At 43.6% G+C, this 20,699-nt stretch overlaps 1 protein-coding gene across 1 annotated transcript in view; it reads left to right on the top strand.

Annotated features, from left to right (window-relative positions):
• LOC128350219 (parapinopsin-like) overlaps positions 1–20,699 on the top strand; it is a 176,814-nt gene that overhangs the window by 20,472 nt on the left and 135,643 nt on the right. The window contains exon 2 of the mRNA XM_053308108.1: positions 4,261–4,589. Coding sequence (XP_053164083.1) covers positions 4,261–4,589 — 329 coding nt within the window. The remainder of the gene's footprint in view (positions 1–4,260; positions 4,590–20,699) is intronic.

Genomic DNA, 20,699 nt, shown 5'->3' with positions numbered 1-20,699 from the left:
GTTCCAGACCCTCTCCAGAATTCAGCTTAATTTTAGCCTGGTTATTCTCGATTCTGGGACAGGCATGGGTAGGCCTACCAATCATGTTCAATACCACAGATATTCTGAATACCCATATAGCTATCTTGACAAGCACCGGATAAATAGACAGACAAGTCTTTCCCCTTCTTTTGTGATCTTATCAAAAACAAAATGAGAACTCGCAAATTTAAAGAAATGCCTTCATTTATGTCATTAGTCATATGTCTTATGGAGACAGGTGAAGCATGAAGTACAGTATCTTTGAGACTGTTCTGGCATTGTGAATGCCTCAAGAGGGCTAATTTTACACAGATCCAAAGTCAGCCTGTTCTCCTCTGAGAACATTTAGTCTTCCCACCTTTACTTGCTTGGGGTTGGTTGATATAGTTCTTTCTATCAACTGGCTTGGGGTTGGTTGATCCAGTTTCCTATATTATAGGTATTATATTCCTATACCTGGGGCTTTTTAGCTTAGAAAAAAGACCACTGAGGGGAGACATGATAGAGGTCTATAAAATTATGCATGGTGTGGAGAGGGAGAAATGTTCCTCCCTCTCTCTTAACACTAGAACCAAGGATTATCCCTTGCAACTGATGGTCAGGAAATTTAGGACCAGCAAAAGGAAGCACTTTTTCATACAGTGCAAAATTAACCTATGGAATTATCTGCCACAGGATGAGGTGACAGCCACCAGCCTGGATGGCTTTAAGAGGGACATATATAAATTCATGGAGGACAGGTCTATCAATGGCTACTAGTCTGAGGGCTATAGGCCACCTAGAGCATCAGAGGCAGGTTGTCTCTAAATACCAGTTGCAGGGGAGCAACAGCACGAGAGAGGGTATGCCCTCACTTCTTGCTGTGGGCTTCTCAGAGGCAACTGGTGGGCCACTGTGTGGGCAAAATGGTAGGGGTGTGCAATTCGGATTTTTGGTGTTTCGATTCGGATCCGAACCGAAACACCCCTGTTCTGTTTTGTATCTGAATATTGCCCATCTGAATCACCCCTGATTTGATTCGGATCCGAATTAATCCGAATCCAAATCCAAATCGATTCAGATTTAAAAAACAGGTCCTGGGGCCAAAAGAATGGGGTGGGGTGGTAGTGCCCAATGGGTGGAGGCTACCACCCCAATTTCAGAGTTATTGGGCAGAGGGCTGATTTTTGGTGAATTGTTGAAGTTTACGCGTCTTTATGGTTCCCCCCATTAGGTATAATGTAGGGTGTATTGCTTCACGTCAGGGGGAAAGGGGTGGCCTAGAGTGGTGTGGGGTTGGTGGTAGTGCCAGGTAGGGGCAAGGAAGCTGCCTGAATTTTTTCAAAGGATTTGGGCAGAGGGCTGATTTTTGGTGAATTGTTGAAGTTTACGCGTCTTTAAGGTTTTTCCTCATAATGTATAATGAAGCTTTCAGCAGCCCCATAAATGCACTTGGGGGGTGCTGGGGTGGCCCAGAGCGAGTGGTGGTGTAGTTCACATGGGGTGCCAACCACCTCCATGGGTTTCTCCATTATACCTAAAGGGGGAAAACCTTAAAGATGCGTAAACTTCAGAAATTCACCAAAAATCAGCCCGCTGCCCAATAACTCTGAAATTGGGGTGGTAGCCTCCACCCATTAGGCACTACCACTCCACCCCATTCTTTTGGCCCAGATCCCACGTTATGCCCCCAATCTGCCCCAAAGACACTAAAACTTCAAAAATTCACTAAAAATCAGTCCTTTGCCCAATCCCTCTGCAATTGGGATGGTAGCCTCCACCCATTAGGCACTACCACCCCACCCCACTATTTTGCCCCTGGGACCCAAAATTTGAGCCGACGTCACATCAGACCTTTTTGCATTGAAGTCAATGGGATGCAAAAAGGCGGGAATTTCAAATAGACGCCATTGCTCAAAATGGAGGGGGTGTGGAAGAAGGCCACTAAATTGAGCTCCAAAACATCTGAATATTTCGGATCCGAAACAGGGGTGATTCGTTTTGGATCTGAAATTATTCGGATTTCTTAGAGGGTGATTCGGTTCGACTCCGAATCACCCGAAATTCGCTGTTTCGGGTACAGATCATTCTGTACCTGAAACGTTTCGCACATCCCTACAAAATGGGCCTTGGGCCTGTTCCTGCAGGGCTGTTAAGTTCTATTTCTCACATGCATACAGGGGGATTTATTTCATTAGATCCAAATGACAGCCTCATTCAGCTAAGCTGTGATCTGTGCCCCCAGAACTGTAGTTTTCCATGGAGCTGTCAGTTATACAGTTTTTCCACCCAGTTTTTCCTCCCTCCTGTTTCCTTCCACTGCCCCATAAACCCCTTGCTTTACCTTCTCCCCAGCATTATACACACACCAGGGAGCAGTGCCCCCCACAAGCCACAAAGCTTCCTTAATCCCCAATGTGATGTGGAAGCAGTTTTTCTAACCCCACCCAAACCTGAAGTTTTCCCTCTCCTCCCAACCTAACCCAAATCCTGACCTTTCCCTTCACCCATCCTTACAGGAAAATGTATTTCATTGGCTCAGAAGGACAGCCTGGGGGTAATGGCAATGATCTCTGAAACTAAGGTCCTCCTACAGGCAGGGGGAAAAGGAAACTTAGAAGTCAGCAAGGGAGAGGAGGATGACCCAGTGAGGCAGCAGTGGAGTAGGTGGCATGGACCCTGCCTCCTCCTCTCCCAGTCCAGCCCCTGAAGCATCTGCCTCATCAGCGTTTATGGAAGGGCCAACTGCCCTGGGTCACTCATAACCTGTGGGTGGAACACAGCTTCATGAGAGCAAAGCTTGAACCACTGAAGTCTATCTGAAAATAAGAATGAACAGGAAGAGACTTCTTTCGCCTGCAAGCTTCAGATTCCACTGTATATGTTTGGTCTGAAAGCAGATTATGTAGCAACCTTGCAGAAGCGAAGCAGGCCTGGATCTGGGAATCCTAGGGACACCACTCATCTCCAGTTCATCTCCAGCAAGGGAGGTGGGGAAGAGCTCAAGTGGCAGTGGTAGCCCAGTGAGGCTGGGTTCCACCATGGTGTTCTACCGTGGAAGTGTGATATTAATATAAAATAAAATAAAATAAAAATATAGTGATAATAGCATGCCTACTTTCTATAAGAACATTTGTCCTTGAGAATTTTGAAAGAACAAAATAGTCCTCTGAAATATCACTCTACCACTATCCCGCTGCTCCAGATTTCTGATTAAGTGAGGACATGTACTAAAATTATCCTCATGGGTGGACTTTGCAGTCAACCAGCTCGCTACTGGTTGTATGCCTAATGCAGTAAGTGACCAAAATGGTCAACTGTATTCTCCCATGAAGGAACAATATATAAGGGCAACCTACCTCCACCCCCACATTGTTACGATTACTGCTGAAAATGGCCAACATGATGCACACTGTTACGGAGGCTCAGAAGACAGCGAGGATGCTGCTGCCTCCACAAACAGTGTCCCCACAGTTTCTTTGATTGTGACAAATGGGAGAAACTGTGGGGAAACTGATTCATAATGGTGTACATCATGTCAACCAATGTATGATATAGTGTGCAAATACAGAAATGATATGGTCTCTTCCCAGAGCACTTTCTGTCTACTGCTGATGGAGAAGAATGATGTGATCATAGCCAGGGAGTGAAACATTTCCAGTGGATATGATCTGTGACAGCAGCTTTGGGAAAGTTATTTGCCAGAAACCTTGATAATTTGCTGCCAATGGGGGGTAAATACTGCTGGGTTAGATGGACCAGCAATGTAACTCAGTATAAGAAAGCTCCATATGTTCACATAGGTAAAATGGGATGATGGAAGAGGATGTAGGGTGAAGCCCAGGTGGTTTAGGAAAGATGTCACAAATGGAGTGGAACTCTATTCATGCATTATGTTCAATAAAAATACAGTATGTGTACAGTCTACACATATAAAGGTCTGTATGTGTGCATAGTTATTAAAATATGTTCAATGCACATCGAGTAGCACACTTCCTATCTGAACCCTGCATTTATGAGGGCCTGTATCCAGGTTCATTTTTAAGAGGAACACATATACAATCATTCACATAAAAGCATGTCCATGTGTAGATACCTGTACACATATACAGAGCAATGTCTGAATAGGGCTTGGGTCTCATCTCCCCTTTTAAATCACAGAGTTTACTATCTAGAACTCCTTAAGATTCTTGATCAACCTCATTTGTTTGGTTCAACATCAATTCCCCATTGATAATTATGTGCTCTCTTACTTTACAGGTACGGTGTCCCTTATATCCCTGGCTGTGCTCTCATATGAACGATACTGCACCATGATGGGAACAACAGAAGCAGATGCCACAAACTATAAGAAAGTATGGATGGGAATTGTTATATCCTGGGTGTATTCTCTATTCTGGACCTTACCACCACTTTTTGGATGGAGTAGCTATGGGCCAGAAGGGCCAGGCACAACATGTTCAGTAAACTGGCATTCCAGAGATGCTAACAACATATCATACATAATTTGCCTCTTCGTCTTCTGCCTTCTCATTCCTTTTTTCATTATTGTTTACTGCTATGGGAAGCTGCTGTGCACCATAAAGCAGGTGAGTGGATTTTTCAGGCTCTTTTTCATCAATAGCTTTGGATCACGTGACCATGCAAGCTCAATCCAATCTTTCCTTGTAAATAGCACAGAAGCCCAAGGGCTATTCTAGACGGTGATTTATTCCAACTTAAACACAAATTCCAATGGGAGAAGAAATGGGCCACAGAATGCTGAAGCACATCATCTAAAATCTTAGTGTGCAGTATGCACTTATGGCTTTAAAAAGTCATGGAAAAACCTCTGCCTTTTCAATGCTATTATTCTAACTTGGAAAGACATGGCTTTTACACAGATTGCCAGCAGATGGTGCTAAGAAGTTACACAACATTCATGAACATCATGTGGATGGCTTCTTACATCTCCCATTGGCATTTGCAATGCAGTTGGAATAATACACCATCTGGAAGAGGTCCAGCAGAGGGATGAAGTTAAGGAGTCTTGTTAGGCTCTGCAGTGACATATGTTTCAAAATGGATCACAGCCTTTAACCATGAAGGAAAAAGAAGAAACTCTGTTGCATGTAACAATAAGGACTCTTTGCACTTTCCTTGAATTAGGACTGAACAGATACATATTGAAAAGACCAAAAATCTTGGAAAGATCAAACAGATCCATATCTCAATGAAACCCTGTCTCTCCATCTTCTCTTGCCAGCATCCATTCAATTATGAGGCCCATTATGAGATGTGGGCCTTGCATAATTTGGTTCTCTGAAGGGGCAGGGATGAATAGGGATATAAGGGGTATATATATAGACCTCTCATTCCACAGACTGCATGCACTGGGGATGGCAAATCTGAGGCACTGAACTGATGCAGAACAAGGACCATCATCCTGGATCAAACCAAAGTTACATCAGGTCCATGATTCAGTTTCCCATAGTTGCTAGCCAGGTGCTTTGGGGAAGACCACAAGTAGGCATGAAGACAAAAGCCTTCTCTGCCATTGGTCCCCTCCTACCCCTGCTTCTGAACATAAGGATTCTCCTGCAGAGCCATCATCACTGAGAAACAGCAATAGACCTCTCCTCCATGAATTTGTCTAATCCCTCTTTAAAGCCTAAAAAGTGACCATCACCACATCACACAGCAGGAAATCCCATACATTAACTATGTTTTGTATGAAAAAGTACTTATACTTGTATGTCCTCAGATTCCTGCCAATCCATTTGAGTAGATGATCTGGCATTCTGGAACTGGGGGAAAAACTTGTGTGTATCCAACTCACTCAATACCAAGCATCATTTTATCAACCTCTGTCATGCCCCCCTTTAGTAAACTTTCCCCCCCGAACAGAAGAATCCCAGCCATCTCAGTCTTCTCTTGTAGGGAACTTGCTGCATCTCCTTTAGTTCATTGCAGTTGCCCTTTTCTGCCCTTAAAAGGCAGAAACAGGGAAATTTAAAAAGGGAAGGATAATCCCTCTGGTTTTTAGCCTACTTTCCAGGCTAAGTTGTTCTAGTAAGAACTAATCAGCCTACTTGTTTCCAACGGTGTGTGGCAGAATCTTTGGTTTGATGAAAAATGGCATTTCCATTAAGGTTGGTAATTAAGTCCGGAGACAAGTGGATCTGGAGGAAGGTACTTGCACCTTTGTTAAAGCCCATAATCAGTCTGAAGGAAAAGACTTGGCAACGGGAACAAAGTTAAGCACTAAAAGAACAAGTGTAGAAAAAGATGGAGGTAGGGATGTGCATGGAACTCCTGGGAGGGTGAGGGATTCTTTAAGGTGCAGGAGAGACTCTGCTCCTGCCAGCCCCTGCCCCACTGCTTCCCCCCCCCCGCCGGCACTCTTATAAAAAGCAGGCCTGTGGGACTGCAGCATCCCTCCCTGTGCCCTGGTCAGTGTCGCCATGGAAGTGGCTGACGTGTGCGTGCCGTGTGCACGTGCATCTGCGACTTCCATTACTACACTGACTGGGGTGCAGGGAGGGATTCTGCAGTCCCATGTGGATGCTTTTTATGAGAGCGCTGGTGGGAGGAAAGCGGCAGGGCTGTTGCTGGCAGGTAGGCAGCGCCTCCCCTGTCCCTTAAAGAAACCTCCCGCCCTCCGAACCAGCTCGAATGCTAGTCCATGGAACCTGTTTAGCGCTCCTAGAATGGAGCGCCAAATGGTTCCGTGCACATTCCAAGCTGGAGGTAGAATTGTCACTTTCTTCCAGAATGAGAGCAAGTAAATGACCATTTCTCATTTACATATGTGACCATATTTAAATGTATGCATATCTGAAAGTGCATATTGGCTAATATTGAGGCTGTGACTGATAAAATAAACCCAGATAAAAAGCAAAAAGTAAGGAAACAAGATGTTCTAGTAAGAGCTGAACTGCCTACTTTCCTTTCACGATTCCTACAACTGGATTAAATTTTGTTCAGATCAGTTAGGCAGTTCACAAGTTAACCCACTTGCATCTCAAACGTCCATGCTTCTGCCATCTTGAATTGGGGTGGATGACATCATTACAAGCCATACCATTGAGGTGTTGCATGGTATGTCACCTGTGTGTCACTCACTACTACTGTATGAAATTTGGTTTAAATCAGTTAGATGGTCAACAATTTAGCCCACTTGTGCCTCAAACATTCACACATCTGCCATCTTGAATCTGGGTGGATGACATCATCATAAACTATGCCACTGCGAGATCCCTATGTGTCCCTATGGCTGTAGTAAATTTGGTTCAAATTGGTTAGGCAGTTCACAAGTTAGCCCTCTTGTGCCTCAAATGTTTGTGTGTCTGCCATCTTGAATTGGGGTGGATGACATCATCACAAACCATGCCATTGAGGTGTCCATGTGAGTCACTCACTACAACTGTACCAAACTTGGTTCAAATCGGTCAGGTGGTCCATAAACTAATGCACTTGCACTGCAAACATTTACATGTCTGCCATCTTGAATCAGGATGGATGACATCATCAGAAACTATACCATTGAGGTGTCCCTTTGTGTCCCTCCAGCTGTGGCAAATTTGGTTCAAATTGGTTAGACAGTTCACAATTTAGTCCACTTGTGCCTCAAACGTTTATGCATCTGTCATCTTGAATTGGGGTGGATGACATCCTTACAAACTATGCTGTTGAGGTGTCCCTATGTGTACCTACAACTGTACCCAATTTGGTTCATATTGGTCCAGGCATTGTGATGTTGATAGGGGGACAGACACACGGAATGCTGGGTGACCTCATATGTTTACTGGAAAGTAGGCTAAAAACCACCACCAGCTACCTCAAAACAATAAACGAGGGATTCTCAAATTTGGGTCCCCAAATGGGGTTTGGGATGATAGGAGTTCAGCAGCATCTGGGGACTCAAGTTTGAGAACCCCTGCAATAAACCCACTCTGACAACCAGCATAGACCAGTTAAGTGGCTGTTTTGGGATATAACTGAATGAACTTCATAGGAACATAGGAAGCTATCATATACTGAGTCAGACCAATGGTCCATCTAGCTCAGTATTGTCTATACAGACTGGCAGTGGCTTCTCCAAGGTTGCAGGCAGGAATCTCTCTCTGCCCTATCTTGAAGATGCCAGGGAGGCAATATGGAGCCTAGATGCTCTTCCTAGAGCGGCTCCATCCCTTAAGGGGAATATTTTCCCCTTAAATATGTAGTCTCCCATTCATATGCAACCAGGGCAGACCCTGCTTAGCTAAGGAGTCAAGACCAGCTCTCCTCCCCTTCATGACTTAGCAGAAAACAGAGCATTCAAAGAGTAGCACCATATTCAATATAATGTGGCAAATATAATGTGGTGTAGGCATTTGGGATGACAACAGGAATCTACCTCTTACAAGCATCATCCATCTCAGAGAGCTCTTGCATCTCACATCTGGGCAAGCACATCTAGGTGGGCTGTGTACAAGTGTCATGTGGCTTAACAGAGTGCATTTGAGAGCTGACTCATCAGTATCTTCCTGTGAATCTCCCTGATGGACCTGGGGCCAGTGGGTATGGTGCTTGATGCATTATACACAGAAGAATCACTGATTTTTACAATCACACAGAGATACATGCACTTTATACAAAGGATTCATTAATATTTTCTGTAGAACTTGCTGCTGGGTTTTGACCTACAGGTGGCTGTTATTTTAATTAAGCATTTTTTTTAATCTCCAGCTGACACCTCCATTTCCAAATGTGTATAGTTTTCTCCCTCCTTTTTAAAATTTTAATTTCATGCCCCACTGCTCTCCTCCAAATAGAAAATCAAGTTGTTTATGGGCTTGCCAAATGTCAGCTTTTTTCATGTGACTTTTAAAGGAGCTGATCAGACATTGCTTCATTGTACTTCACAGCTGAGACCTGTAGACTCAAACCCAGAACCCAAAGTGAAATGATGAGATTTTCTTTTCCAACCACAAGAGCCATAGAAAGAACTCAAGCTTCTTTGTGAAGAAATCACTCCTCCTTTTTCTTGACTCTTTTATGGCTCTTTTAGTCTCTGTTCTGAGTAAGTGCTCATCAAGCATAAGTTCAAAGGATGGAATTCAGTAGAAAAATATATAGTAGGGATGTGCGAAACGTTTCGGATACAAAACGTTTTGTACCCAAAACAGCCTGTTTCGGGTGTTTTGTAAAGAAAACAAGTCTCCCATTCATATGCAACCAGGGCAGATCCTGCTTAGCTATGGAGACAAGTCATGCTCAGCCACAAGACCCATTTTCCAGAGCCAAAAGTTTTGTATACAAAAAAAGGTCCCTGTTTCGGCTACAAAACATTTTGTTGTTTCGGACCTCCATTTTGTAGTGATCTCTGAGTCAGTCTCCATTTTGTGTTTGACATCTCTTTGAATTTCCCACCCTTCCAGCCTTCTGATCGGTGACCTAAATCATGGGCTGACCGGCTGACCTGCTGACAATTCCCTCCTTGTTCCCCATTGGCTCTTTTGCTTCTTGCCACTCTTTACTGACCCCACATTGGCCAGGGGAAGGGTTGCTAACCCATGGGGTGCTGGGTTCTGTTGATTCTGTGGTGTTCTGAGTGTAGATTCTCTGGTAGCATATGAGAGTGGATTCTTGTTTTTCACTGAAAATCTCATATGCTACCAGAGAATCTACAATGAACACCTCAGAAACACAAAACCCAGTACCCCCAAGGGCTTGTGGGTATGGAGGTGGTTGGCACCCTATGTGCACTACACAACCGCTCGCTCTGGGAAACCCCAGTGCCCCACAAGTGGAATTATGGGGCTGCTGAAACCTCCATTATTCCCTATGGGAGAAATCTTAAAAGACACGTAAACTTCAACAATTCACAAAAGATCAGCCCTTTGCCCAATGGAGAGGAGAACTGGTCTTGTGGCTGAGCATGACTTGTCTCCATAGCTAAGCAGGATCTGCCCTGGTTGCATATGAATGGGAGACTTGATGTGTGAGCACTGCAAGATATTCCCCTCAGGGGATGAAGCCACTCTGGAAAGAGCAGAAGGTTTCAAGTTTCCTCCCTGGCTTCTCCAAGATAGGGCTGATAGAGATTCCTGCCTGCAACCTTGGAGAAGCTGCTGCCAGTCTGTGAAGACAATACTGAGCTAGATAGACCAATGGTCTGACTCAGTATATGGCAGTTTCCTATGTTCCTAATTCTTTTGAGATAATTCTGGAAGTTTCCTTGCCCCCATTGGGCACTACCATCTACCACACTCTGCTCTGGGTCATCCCTTTCCCCTTGATTTGAAGCGATACATTTGCTGGAATCCCCATTATTCCCTATGGGAAAATTCTTAAAGATGTGTAAACTTAAAAAATTCACAAAAAATCAGCCCTTTGCCTAATTCCTTTGAAATTTGGGTGGTAACTTCCACCCATTGGACGATACCACCACCACCCACTCTTTTTGCCCTGGGACCCTTTTTAAAAGTCCAAATTGATTCAGATTTGGATTCAGAAAATTCGACTACAAAACAAAACAGGGCTGATTCGGATTCAGAAAATTTGGGTACAAAACAAAACGGGGGTGTTTCGATTCGGATACAAATTGAAACAAGAAAATTCCAAAATGCACACCCCTAATATATAGCACTTCCTGTTGCCATCATGATGATGCTCACACATGGTCATTCGATATCTAGCTGAGGAAGATCAATTTGCCACCTCTAGGTTCAGAGGCATGAGGCCACTGAATACCAGGTGTGGGGGAGCAACAGCAAGAGAGGAGGCATGTCTTCACCTACTACGAATATTTATATACCTGCTTGTATTTGTTGCCTGCTTGTAGGCTTCCCAGAAGCATCTGGTGGGCCACTGTGATAATCAGGAAACTGAATTAGGCCAGCAAGGCTCTTCTTAAGTGCTTATTCATTCTGAGACACTATTAAAATACATCAGTTGAAGATTTTGAATTGAATGTGCCTTTAGAATTGATGGGAATTTGGTTTCAAAAGTAAGTGAATGGTTTTGAAAAACAAAAACTTGAACTAAATGGAAATGTGGAAAGTACCTCTTTTGTAGGCATGAAGTGAGAAAAGCAGACTTGTTTCTTATCAGGTTTTCTACATATGTTGTTGAATAAAACATTGCACTTAAAACAGAAAAAACCAATACAATATAGTACTGAAAGCTACAAGAAAAACTTGAGAAGCAGCAAAGAGAATTGTTTCAGATCATTTATATGAAACAACAAAGAAGTTAAAGAATCCTAGAAGAAAGAGAATACTTACACCTTCACACATCTGTGTAATAACAGGGATGAATACAAGAGTTATCAATCAATTAACGTTATGAATAGACTGTACAGAGTCCCAACTCACCCCATTTCAAAGGGTGGGGGAGCCATCTTAGGAAAATAGTTATGGTACAAATTTCTTTTCATGTTGTTCTGTTTCCATTTGATGACTATTCTGTTAAATGATATCTTGCTAAGCACTTGTCCTTGTTTTGTTTTTATAATTAAGGCCCTGAAAGAAACTCATTTCTGTTTTACGAGGAACAGAGTGCTTGAAGTGCTCTGGTATATACCAAGTGATTGTCCTTGGTATATGAAGCTGGAAAGTCTCTTCTCAGTTTCTTTCATTCTGAAATACTTTCAGTGTCAGGTATAAACTAGGGCACCTGAGACATGACCCACCCATGCCCAAGACACTGCTGCGTGCTTGAGGGGAAACAACAAGAACCCAGAGACCTTTATACTGCACCATCAGTAACAGGCTTGAAATACATCTCAGCTGGGCCAGATCCCAAAGCCATACACTATTACTACTACTACTACTACTACTACTACTACTACTACTACTACTACATGTCTTCTTTGGTATGATCCCCATCGCTCATTGAGGTCACCTGGAGAGGTTAGTCTCCAGTTACCACCAGAACATCTGGTGATGACTTGGAACCAGGCCTTTTCTGTAGCTGCTCCTGGTCAATGGAATGCAGTCCCGGCAGATATCTGCAGTTTAGGCTCGCTGTGGGCCTTTAAGAGAGCCCTAAAAACCTATTTGTTTGGCCAGGTCTTCCAAGGCTTGTAAAGTGGTGTTGTTTTTTAAAGTATTTTAATTGGTTTTAAATGGTTTTAATCGCTTTTGAATTGTTTTTATATTGTTTTTAGCATTGTGTTTGAATTGTGGGTTTTATGTCTTTTAAAAAGTTGTTGTACACCACCCAGAGCCTCTGGATGGGGCAGTTTATAAATGTTAATAATAATAATAATAATAATAATAATAATAATAATAATAGAAGAAACAGTGCAATTCTGGGGGAAATTATGGGACAATCCAATAGACTATAATAAAAAAGCAGGCTGGGTGAAAGAGGTTGAAAAATGTAACCAACAAATGCAAGATCTAATAATAACACCAGAATTAATAAGTGAAAGAGCAAAGAAAATTAAAAATTGGACTGCGCCAGGCGACGATGAACTCCATGGCTTTTGGCTTAAACACCTAACAAGCCTTCATAAACAACTATCAAAACAGTTCAATCATATTTTGCAAGGAGGTGATATTGAACAATGGCTAACAACTGGGAAAACTCATCTCATCATGAAAGACCCAGCAAAAGGTGCAGTTCCAAGTAATGATAGACCGATAACCTGTCTGCCAACCATGTTCAAATTATCAACTGGAATAATAGCTGATGAAGTGATGCAACACTTATTAACTAACAAACAGCTTCCAGTTGAACAGAAAGGAAATTGCCCAAACACCAGAGGCACAAAAGACCAGCTGCTGATTGACAAAATGATTTTAGAAAACTGCAAGAGAAGAAAAACCAATCTAAGTGTTACATGGATTGACTACAAGAAAGCCTTCGACTCATTGCCTCACACATGGATACTAAAATGTTTAGAAACAACTGGTGTCAGCAAAAACATTCAGATATTTATTTAAAAAGCAATAAGCATGTGGAGTACACAGTTAACAATCAATGGCGAGACACTTGGACAGGTTAGCATTAGAAGAGGTATTTTCCAAGGGGACTCACTATCCCCTCTGTTGTTGGTAATCGCCATGACCCCACTTTCACAAACACTAAAAAAAACAGGCCTCGGATACCAAACATCTAAAACATCAAGTAAAATCAACCATCGGCTGTACATGGACGATCTGAAGTTGTATGGAAAGTCCCAGTCAGAAATTGAATCACTGCTAAACACTGTCCGTAGATTCACTAGTGATATAGCAATGGAGTTTGGACTAGACAAGTGTGCTGCATTAATAATGAACAGCGGAAAAATAACAAAAACCAAAGGAATAGAACTGCCCAATGGAAGCAAGATCAAGAACCTGGAAGAGAATTTCAAATTACAAATACTTGGGCATTCTCCAGGCTGATAACATCGCACACACTGAAGTGAAAAGAAAAATTGGAAGTGAATACATCAGGAGAGTTAGAAAAATCCTAAAGTCCAAACTCAATGGCGGGAACACCATACAAGCCATAAACACCTGGGCTATACCTGTTATCAGATACACTTCAGGAATAATAGACTGGACCCAGGCAGAGCTAGAGACGCTGGATCGTAAGACCAGGAAAATCATGACCATCAATCATGCTCTGCACCCCCGCAGTGATGGCTATACCTCCCTCATAGCTCAGGTGGAAGAGGAATGCTGCAAGTCCATCAAACAGTAGAGGAGGAGAAAAGAGGCCTTGAAGGACACTATCAAGGACAGTGAAGAAGATGCACTTCAAATGGTCAATAACGCGAAACTATTCAACATCAATGAAAGAAAGCAGGCCTACAAGAAAGAACAAGTCAAGAACTGAGCAGAAAAATGGAGAAATAAGCCCCTGCATGCTCAATATTTGCACAATATAAATGGAAAATCAGACATCACCAAGACCTGGCAATGACTTAAGAATGGCAACTTGAAAAAAGAAACAGAGGGTTTAGTACTGGCTGTGCAAGAACAGGCACTAAGAACAATTGCAATAAGAGCAAAAGTAGAAAAGTCAACAACAAACAGCAAGTGCCGCCTTTGTAAAGAAGCAGATGAAACAGTACACCACCTAATCAGCTGTTGTAAAAAGATCGCACAGACTGACTACAAACAAAGGCATGACAAGGTAGCAGGGATGATACACTGGAACATCTGCAAAAAATACAAGCTACCTGTAGCCAAAAATTGGTGGGGCCATAAAATTGAAAAAGTGGTAGAAAATGAAGATGTAAAAATATTATGGGACTTCCAACTACAAACAGACAAACATCTGCCACACAATACAGCAGATATAACTGTAGTGGAGAAGAAAGAAAAACAAGTGAAAATAATCAACATAGCAATACCAGGGGATAGCAGAATAGAAGAAAAAGAAATAGAAAAAATCACCAAATACAAAGATCTACAAATTGAAATGGAAAGGCTGTGGCAGAAAAAGACCCAAATAATCCCAGTGGTAATTGGCGCCCTGGGTGCAGTTCCAAAAGACCTTGAAGAGCACCTCAACACCATAGGGGCCACAGAAATCACCATCAGCCAATTACAAAAAGCAGCTTTACTGGGAACAGCCTATATTCTGCGACGATATCTATAACAACTGACAATAAAATTCAGCTATCCCAGGTCCTTGGGAAGGACTCGATGTCTGGATAAAACAAACCAGTCAATAACACCTGTCTGACTGTGTAAACAAGAAATAATAATAATAAAATTAATACTGTCAGTTAGTTAACTTCAGAGGTGCAGTGATCTGGTGTCCCTAGCCAGACAACATATGGACTTCTAGCATATCTACAGGTGAAACTCGGAAAATTAGAATATCGTGCAAAAGTCCATTAATTTCAGTAATGCAAATTAAAAGGTGAAACTGATATATGAGCCAGACGCATTACATGCAAAGTGAGATAAGTCAAGCCTTAATTTGTTATAATTGTGATGATCATGGCGTACAGCTCATGAAAACCCCAAATCCACAATCTCAGAAAATTAGAATATCACATGGAACCAAGAAGACAAGGATTGAAGAATAGAACAATATCGGACCTCTGAAAAGTATAAGCATGCATATGTATTCAGTACTTGGTTTGGGCCCTTTTGCAGCAATTACTGCCTCAATGCGGCGTGGCATGGATGCTATCAGCCTGTGGCACTGATAAGGTGTTATGGAAGACCAGGATGCTTCATTAGCGGCCTTCAGCAATTCTGCATTGTTTGGTCTCATGTCTCTCATCCTTCTCTTGGCAATGCCCCATAGATTCTCTATGGGGTCAGGTTAGGCGAGTTTGCTGGCCAATCAAGCACAGTACACTGTATACTTTTCAGAGAAAATTTCAGGGGAAATCTCTTGAAAATCTTAGAGTACTTTTTGTTTAATGCTTCCTACTTACCTATCTAGAAGACGTCAGAGCAGGAAATAATTCTTCCTGCCGTCACTTTGATTTCTTCCAGATAGGAAGGAACTAGGAAGTGTCAACTAAATAACACCCATCGGTATCTGTAGCAGCAGCAGCAGCAGCAGCAGCAAGAGTGAACTGAGGTGATCATTTTGCCCTGTATGTGCCTCCCCGCCTCCCCCACCCAGATTTCATCCTGCAGATGTGGAAACTGGGAGACCATTCCAGCTCAGCACTATAATGAACCCATCACTGATGCAAAAGGGTCAGATTATGAAATTGATCCTTATGCAAATCTGGGAAAATATATGTTTTTGCTTGAAGTAACATCTTTGTTTTCCAGGACTGCTTCTTAGGGATGCACTGAGACTATTTCCCAGTGGGAACTATAGGTTACTGCCAACTCCTAGAACATCTTTTTCTTTTCTTTTCTTTTTAACAGCTTGGCAGGTCCAATTGTGAAATCATGGGTTTCCCTTTATACACATAATTGCACTGAGCTAGATCTTTTACTAAAAGAGAGAGTCTGCAGTTCCGTGCAGTGTACAGATTAGTGACCTCTACCCTGAAGCCAAAGTGATTCTTCCCCTGTCCAAGTGTGTGGGAGTCATTAGGGAGCCGTTACTATTAAGGGAACAAATAGGAGAAAGAGGAAGAGGGACATGTTACACAGGAATGACCAACCTGCAACAGATCCCTCTACAAGTTGGAGTCCTGTTGCACTCCCACCATTTGCCTAGCTGTCCCCTTGTCCGCCATTACATGTGGATCTTTGCAAAGACTTCTGAGCATACTAACTGAAAGATCCCTCTTCCATGCACATGGGGATGAGAGCAAAGCAAATCTTTTGAACAGGCTCTCTCCCAAGAGCATAGACGTGATTGCTTTTGACCAAGGACAACTCTGTTATCTCTTGAAGGCTTTTGCCCTTACATTCGGTAATACAAATGGAATTATACACATGAGTGGCTGAATTTACAGTGTTAGGCCTGACTTTAAGAACTGTAATAAGTACTTGTGTTTGTATTCTTCCCACTTCTACTGCCAGGTGTGAGCAGCTAAGAGCGCCCTACACCAGAGGCGTAACTATAGGGGGGCAGGGGGGGCACGTGCCCCGGGCGCCATCTTTTCTGGTCACGTGGGGGGGCGCCGCCATGACCAATTTTTTTATTTTTATTTTTTATTTTTTCTTAATAAAAATGTTTCCTGCTCAGTGCAGCAGCGCTGCAGCAGTCAAGGGAGCGCGTCGGTGCCCCCTTCCCCACGAGCGGTCCCTTCCGTGCCACCTGCGCCCCCCCCATTGCTTTGCTGGCGCCTGGCGGCCAGTCAGTGGCCTGGCTTGGTGGCGGCGGCGGGCGCTTGTGAGGAAAAACCTAAGTATAATGTAGTATGTTGGGGGGGCATGGGGGGGCGCGGTGGGGGGGGCACCATTTCAGTGCTTGCCCCGGGCGCTGTTTTCCCTAGTTACGCCTCTGCCCTACACAGTGCTTTTTTGACTCTTGATTATTGTAGTAATCCCCCTGAAAAGTTCAGATGCACTTTCCTAGCTTGGAATCCTTAACCATCTACTCACCTCCCCATACAATTAAGAAGTAAGCTTTATGCCTGCCTTTGAGAAGAAGCTTTGTTGTTGGCCTCTCTCCATCCCTGCCTTGCCACTCAGACCCTGGCCCAGGTCATACATAAGGCAGAACCGCCCCCGTTCTCCTGTATGCATTTGTACATTCGGGAGAGCAGTCTCTCTGCAGCCAGTGAGACTGCAGAGAGGCAGGGGAGCAGGCTGTGTGGGCTCCCTTCTTTCCTGAAGGACAGCCTGCACAGCCAATAGGAACCAGAGCAAGGAAGGAGCTTCCTCTCTTAACTCCAATTTTAGAGAGGTGAAATTGTGTGTCAGTGTTGTATGTAATGCTGGCACAGGCAAACCAGAGGCCGTGCAGAGGAAATTTAGAGAACCGATGGTGACAAAGTGCAGTCTGAGGAGGGAAACTGTGGGTCCATTTTGGGGTGGGTGGGTGGGGGAGGGGGAAACTCCCGAACATTCAGGTTCGGGAACCGGAGGTGAAGGGACCTCTGGTTTCCCATTGCATATGAACTGGGCCAATGAGAGACAAACATCTTGTACTTTCTGCCCAAAGAAACACAAACAGAACCCTGCCCAGTTTAATTCATCATCTTCAAGGAGAGAGCACATATTCTATGGGAGACCCAAAACCAAGAGATAAATACATAAGTGCAGCTGAGGGAGATGCTAATTTGGTTGGGAAATGGCACAAAGGATGGGGCTATTTAATAAGCCTCCCTCCTGCACTGGTTTCCAGATCTAACCCCCCCACCCCCAACTTTGCTTTGTAGAGGAAATATGCAGGCATGATACAGGCACCTGTATATATTTTTTCTTTGTGGGAGCAAATTGCTGCTTGCAGGCATTGATTCAGAAACATTCAACATACATCAGCAACTATACTGCTTCTCCAATTAAATTAACATCTGCATCTAGTTTTTAAGAAATACACAAAGTGGAGAGATCAATATCCATCATCCCTCTCTCCATGTAATATGTAGTTTGGCCCTAGACACCCTGAGGGAATGACTGCTTCATTTGGAAGACAAAAGCTCCTCTCCTGTTCTGAGGCTGCTGGTGGCACTGACTCTCGATATGACACTCACATTGTCCTATAAACACGGAGTGAACATGTATAGAACATTGCACGTGTAAGTACAATGAGCAGCTGCATTTATGTTGCATTTCAGGGCACTAATGTGAGCCAACAGTCAGGAGAAGAATCCAATGGATTTCCCCCTAACAGTGAGTTATCCAGAAGCATCAGCAGATGCTCATAGCTGTCCCAGGTGATTCAGGATTTTTGGAGACTATTTTGTAAGAGCAACTTCAGAGGCATTGCTTAACTTGTTCTTTTCATTTCAATGGGATTACTTTGAATTATTTTCCTCAGTATGTCAGCCAGAGAGAGAAAGTCTCAAAACTTTAGGCCCTTTCACTCTTAAAACTGAGAAATCTGGGGCAATAGCTAAGGCTGACTCAAATCTAGTTGTGTATTATGCACAGGAGAAAACCCATATCTCCTCTTCAGCACCAGGGCTTCTCAGGGAGAAAAGAATGACTTGGATCTTTGAAAAGTGAAGTCTTTTCCAATGACATAGCCAGACCAGCTTCCAGGTCAAGGGAAAAAAAAGTCAAAATGGTGGGTTGGATAGCCAAGCTTAGAATGATTCCAGTAAAAAGCTCAGAGTCAGAGCATTGGGAATAAGTTGCTAGAAGAGATCTCACCAGGCCAGGGAACAAAACAAGAAGAAGCCAGGGGAAACCAGGAGTTGTGGCTATGGACTCCTATCATGGAGGTGCTTTTTTGAACAGACAGAATCGAAAAGAAAATGTATATATAGAGAGAAAATAACAATGACTAATCACAGTGAGGTGTGCAATAGTGTATGTGGAGCAAGGCCAAAAGCCAGAAAAGCTAGTTGGGTCTATAAAGTGATTGGTTGACAGAATGAGATGGTATGACTCAAGGAACAGGGTTCTAGTCCAGATGCCCAAAAAACATGTGGCATGAAACTGCTTATGGGTGATGACCCTGGAAGACGATGGGCCACCCAGAAGCAGCAGCAGCAGCAGCAGCAGCAGCAGCAGCAGACCATTTTGTGTTTGCATGACAAAAAGAAGTTGGAGAGGTTGATATACTGGATATAGACAAACTTTCAGGTTCCAGTATCTGCTGTGTCTTGAATTTGCAGACATCTCTCTTTGGCCAGTAACTTTAAGTCATAGCTAGCTTAGCTTGTCTGTATCTGCCATGCATCCTTACGCAGAAGGACTCAGAGGAGCTGTTGCGACAAATATTTACATTAGCCATCTTGTGTTCTACAGGCAGCTTCCTGTGTCCTAGCCTCCTTTGTGCATTAATCTCATATTTACAAAACAAACTCTTTATAGAGCAACGCTAAAGTGCCTCAATTAAAAAGAATTTATTTTAATGCCAGATACTCCACAGAGAGTATTCGTTGATGAGTGAGAGAGTAATTACATCCAATGTAGTACTCTCCTGGAGATTTTGTAGACTCTGATATCCAGTTGATGTCTTGCCAGTACTTTGTTGCCCAATGGAGTCTTTGTAGTAGGAATAATAATCATCCTAAACTTTATTCCTCTGTTTAATTTTCTAAATCCTTCCGGCATCTGCATGAAAAATCACTAAAACACTTTACCAACAAATAATGTTGTTACTTAAATAGATAAGCAGTTAATTGAGAGCAATGATATTTGAATGTGTGGTTTCAAACAATCACAAAACCTTAATTTGAATAATCAATTTTATTCAACATTCCCATTAGTGAAAGTGTGTATCAGGACCCATGTACAACAACGTGAATTCTGGGGAGAGACACTTATGACATGGATGGGAGAAGCGGAATCATGTCTGCTGGCTCTAGGGATGTACACGGAACCAGCTGGTCTGGTTCGATTTGAGTCCAGACTGGACATGAACCGGACCTGGCCAGTTCAGTCTGGCACCCCCTCAACCCCCCCCCCCCCGTTTGGTTCAGTCCAGGGGGGAGGTTGTGAACAATTTTTTTAAAATAAAAATTTAATTTTATTTCTTAACTTATCCCCTTTGGGGGAGTTGTTGGAGGTGGTGGGTCTGCGGAGGTTCCCCCTTCCCCCACCAGCCTCCCTTTATGCCGCCACCAGCCGTTCGGCCAGCTCTTCGGCCCATTAGGGCCTTCCCTCTCCAGCACGGTGGCAATTTTGGAGGCTGCCGTGCCAGTGCAATTGTCCTCTGAATGACCTAGGCCATGCAGAGGCCAATTGTGCAAGTGCAGCGGCCTCCAAAATGGCCACCATGCCGGAGGGGGAAGGCCCGAATGGCCCGAATGGCCCAAAGAGCTAGCTGAACGGCCGGTGGCAGCATAGAGGCTGGCAAGGGGAGGGGGAACCTCTGTGGACCCCCACCGCCACCTCCAACAACTCCCCCGAAGGGGGTAAGTTAATTTAAAAAAACAAAAAACTGCACCCCCCCAAACAGTCGGGGGGGTGTTCATTCCGGGGTCGGACCGAACAGGGGATGGTTAGACATCAAACATGTTTGATGTCAAACCTGTTTGCACATCCCTAGCTGGCTCTACAACTGAACTCATGAGTGGCTCAGGTCTTTTGCGCAGAGTCTGTGTGTGTGCAAGTAGATGCACATAGGTTTTGCCTGTGTGAACTGTATCCTGCCAAACTTCAGATCACATAAAGAGAGTATACACACACACACACACACACACACTATTTGCAGACACCCTAGTCCAGTGTAGCAATAGCAATAGCACT

The sequence above is a fragment of the Hemicordylus capensis genome, chromosome 3 (genome assembly GCF_027244095.1).
Source record: "Hemicordylus capensis ecotype Gifberg chromosome 3, rHemCap1.1.pri, whole genome shotgun sequence".
Classification (NCBI taxonomy): Eukaryota; Metazoa; Chordata; class Lepidosauria; order Squamata; family Cordylidae; genus Hemicordylus; species Hemicordylus capensis.
This window is presented reverse-complemented; position numbering and strand designations above follow the sequence as displayed.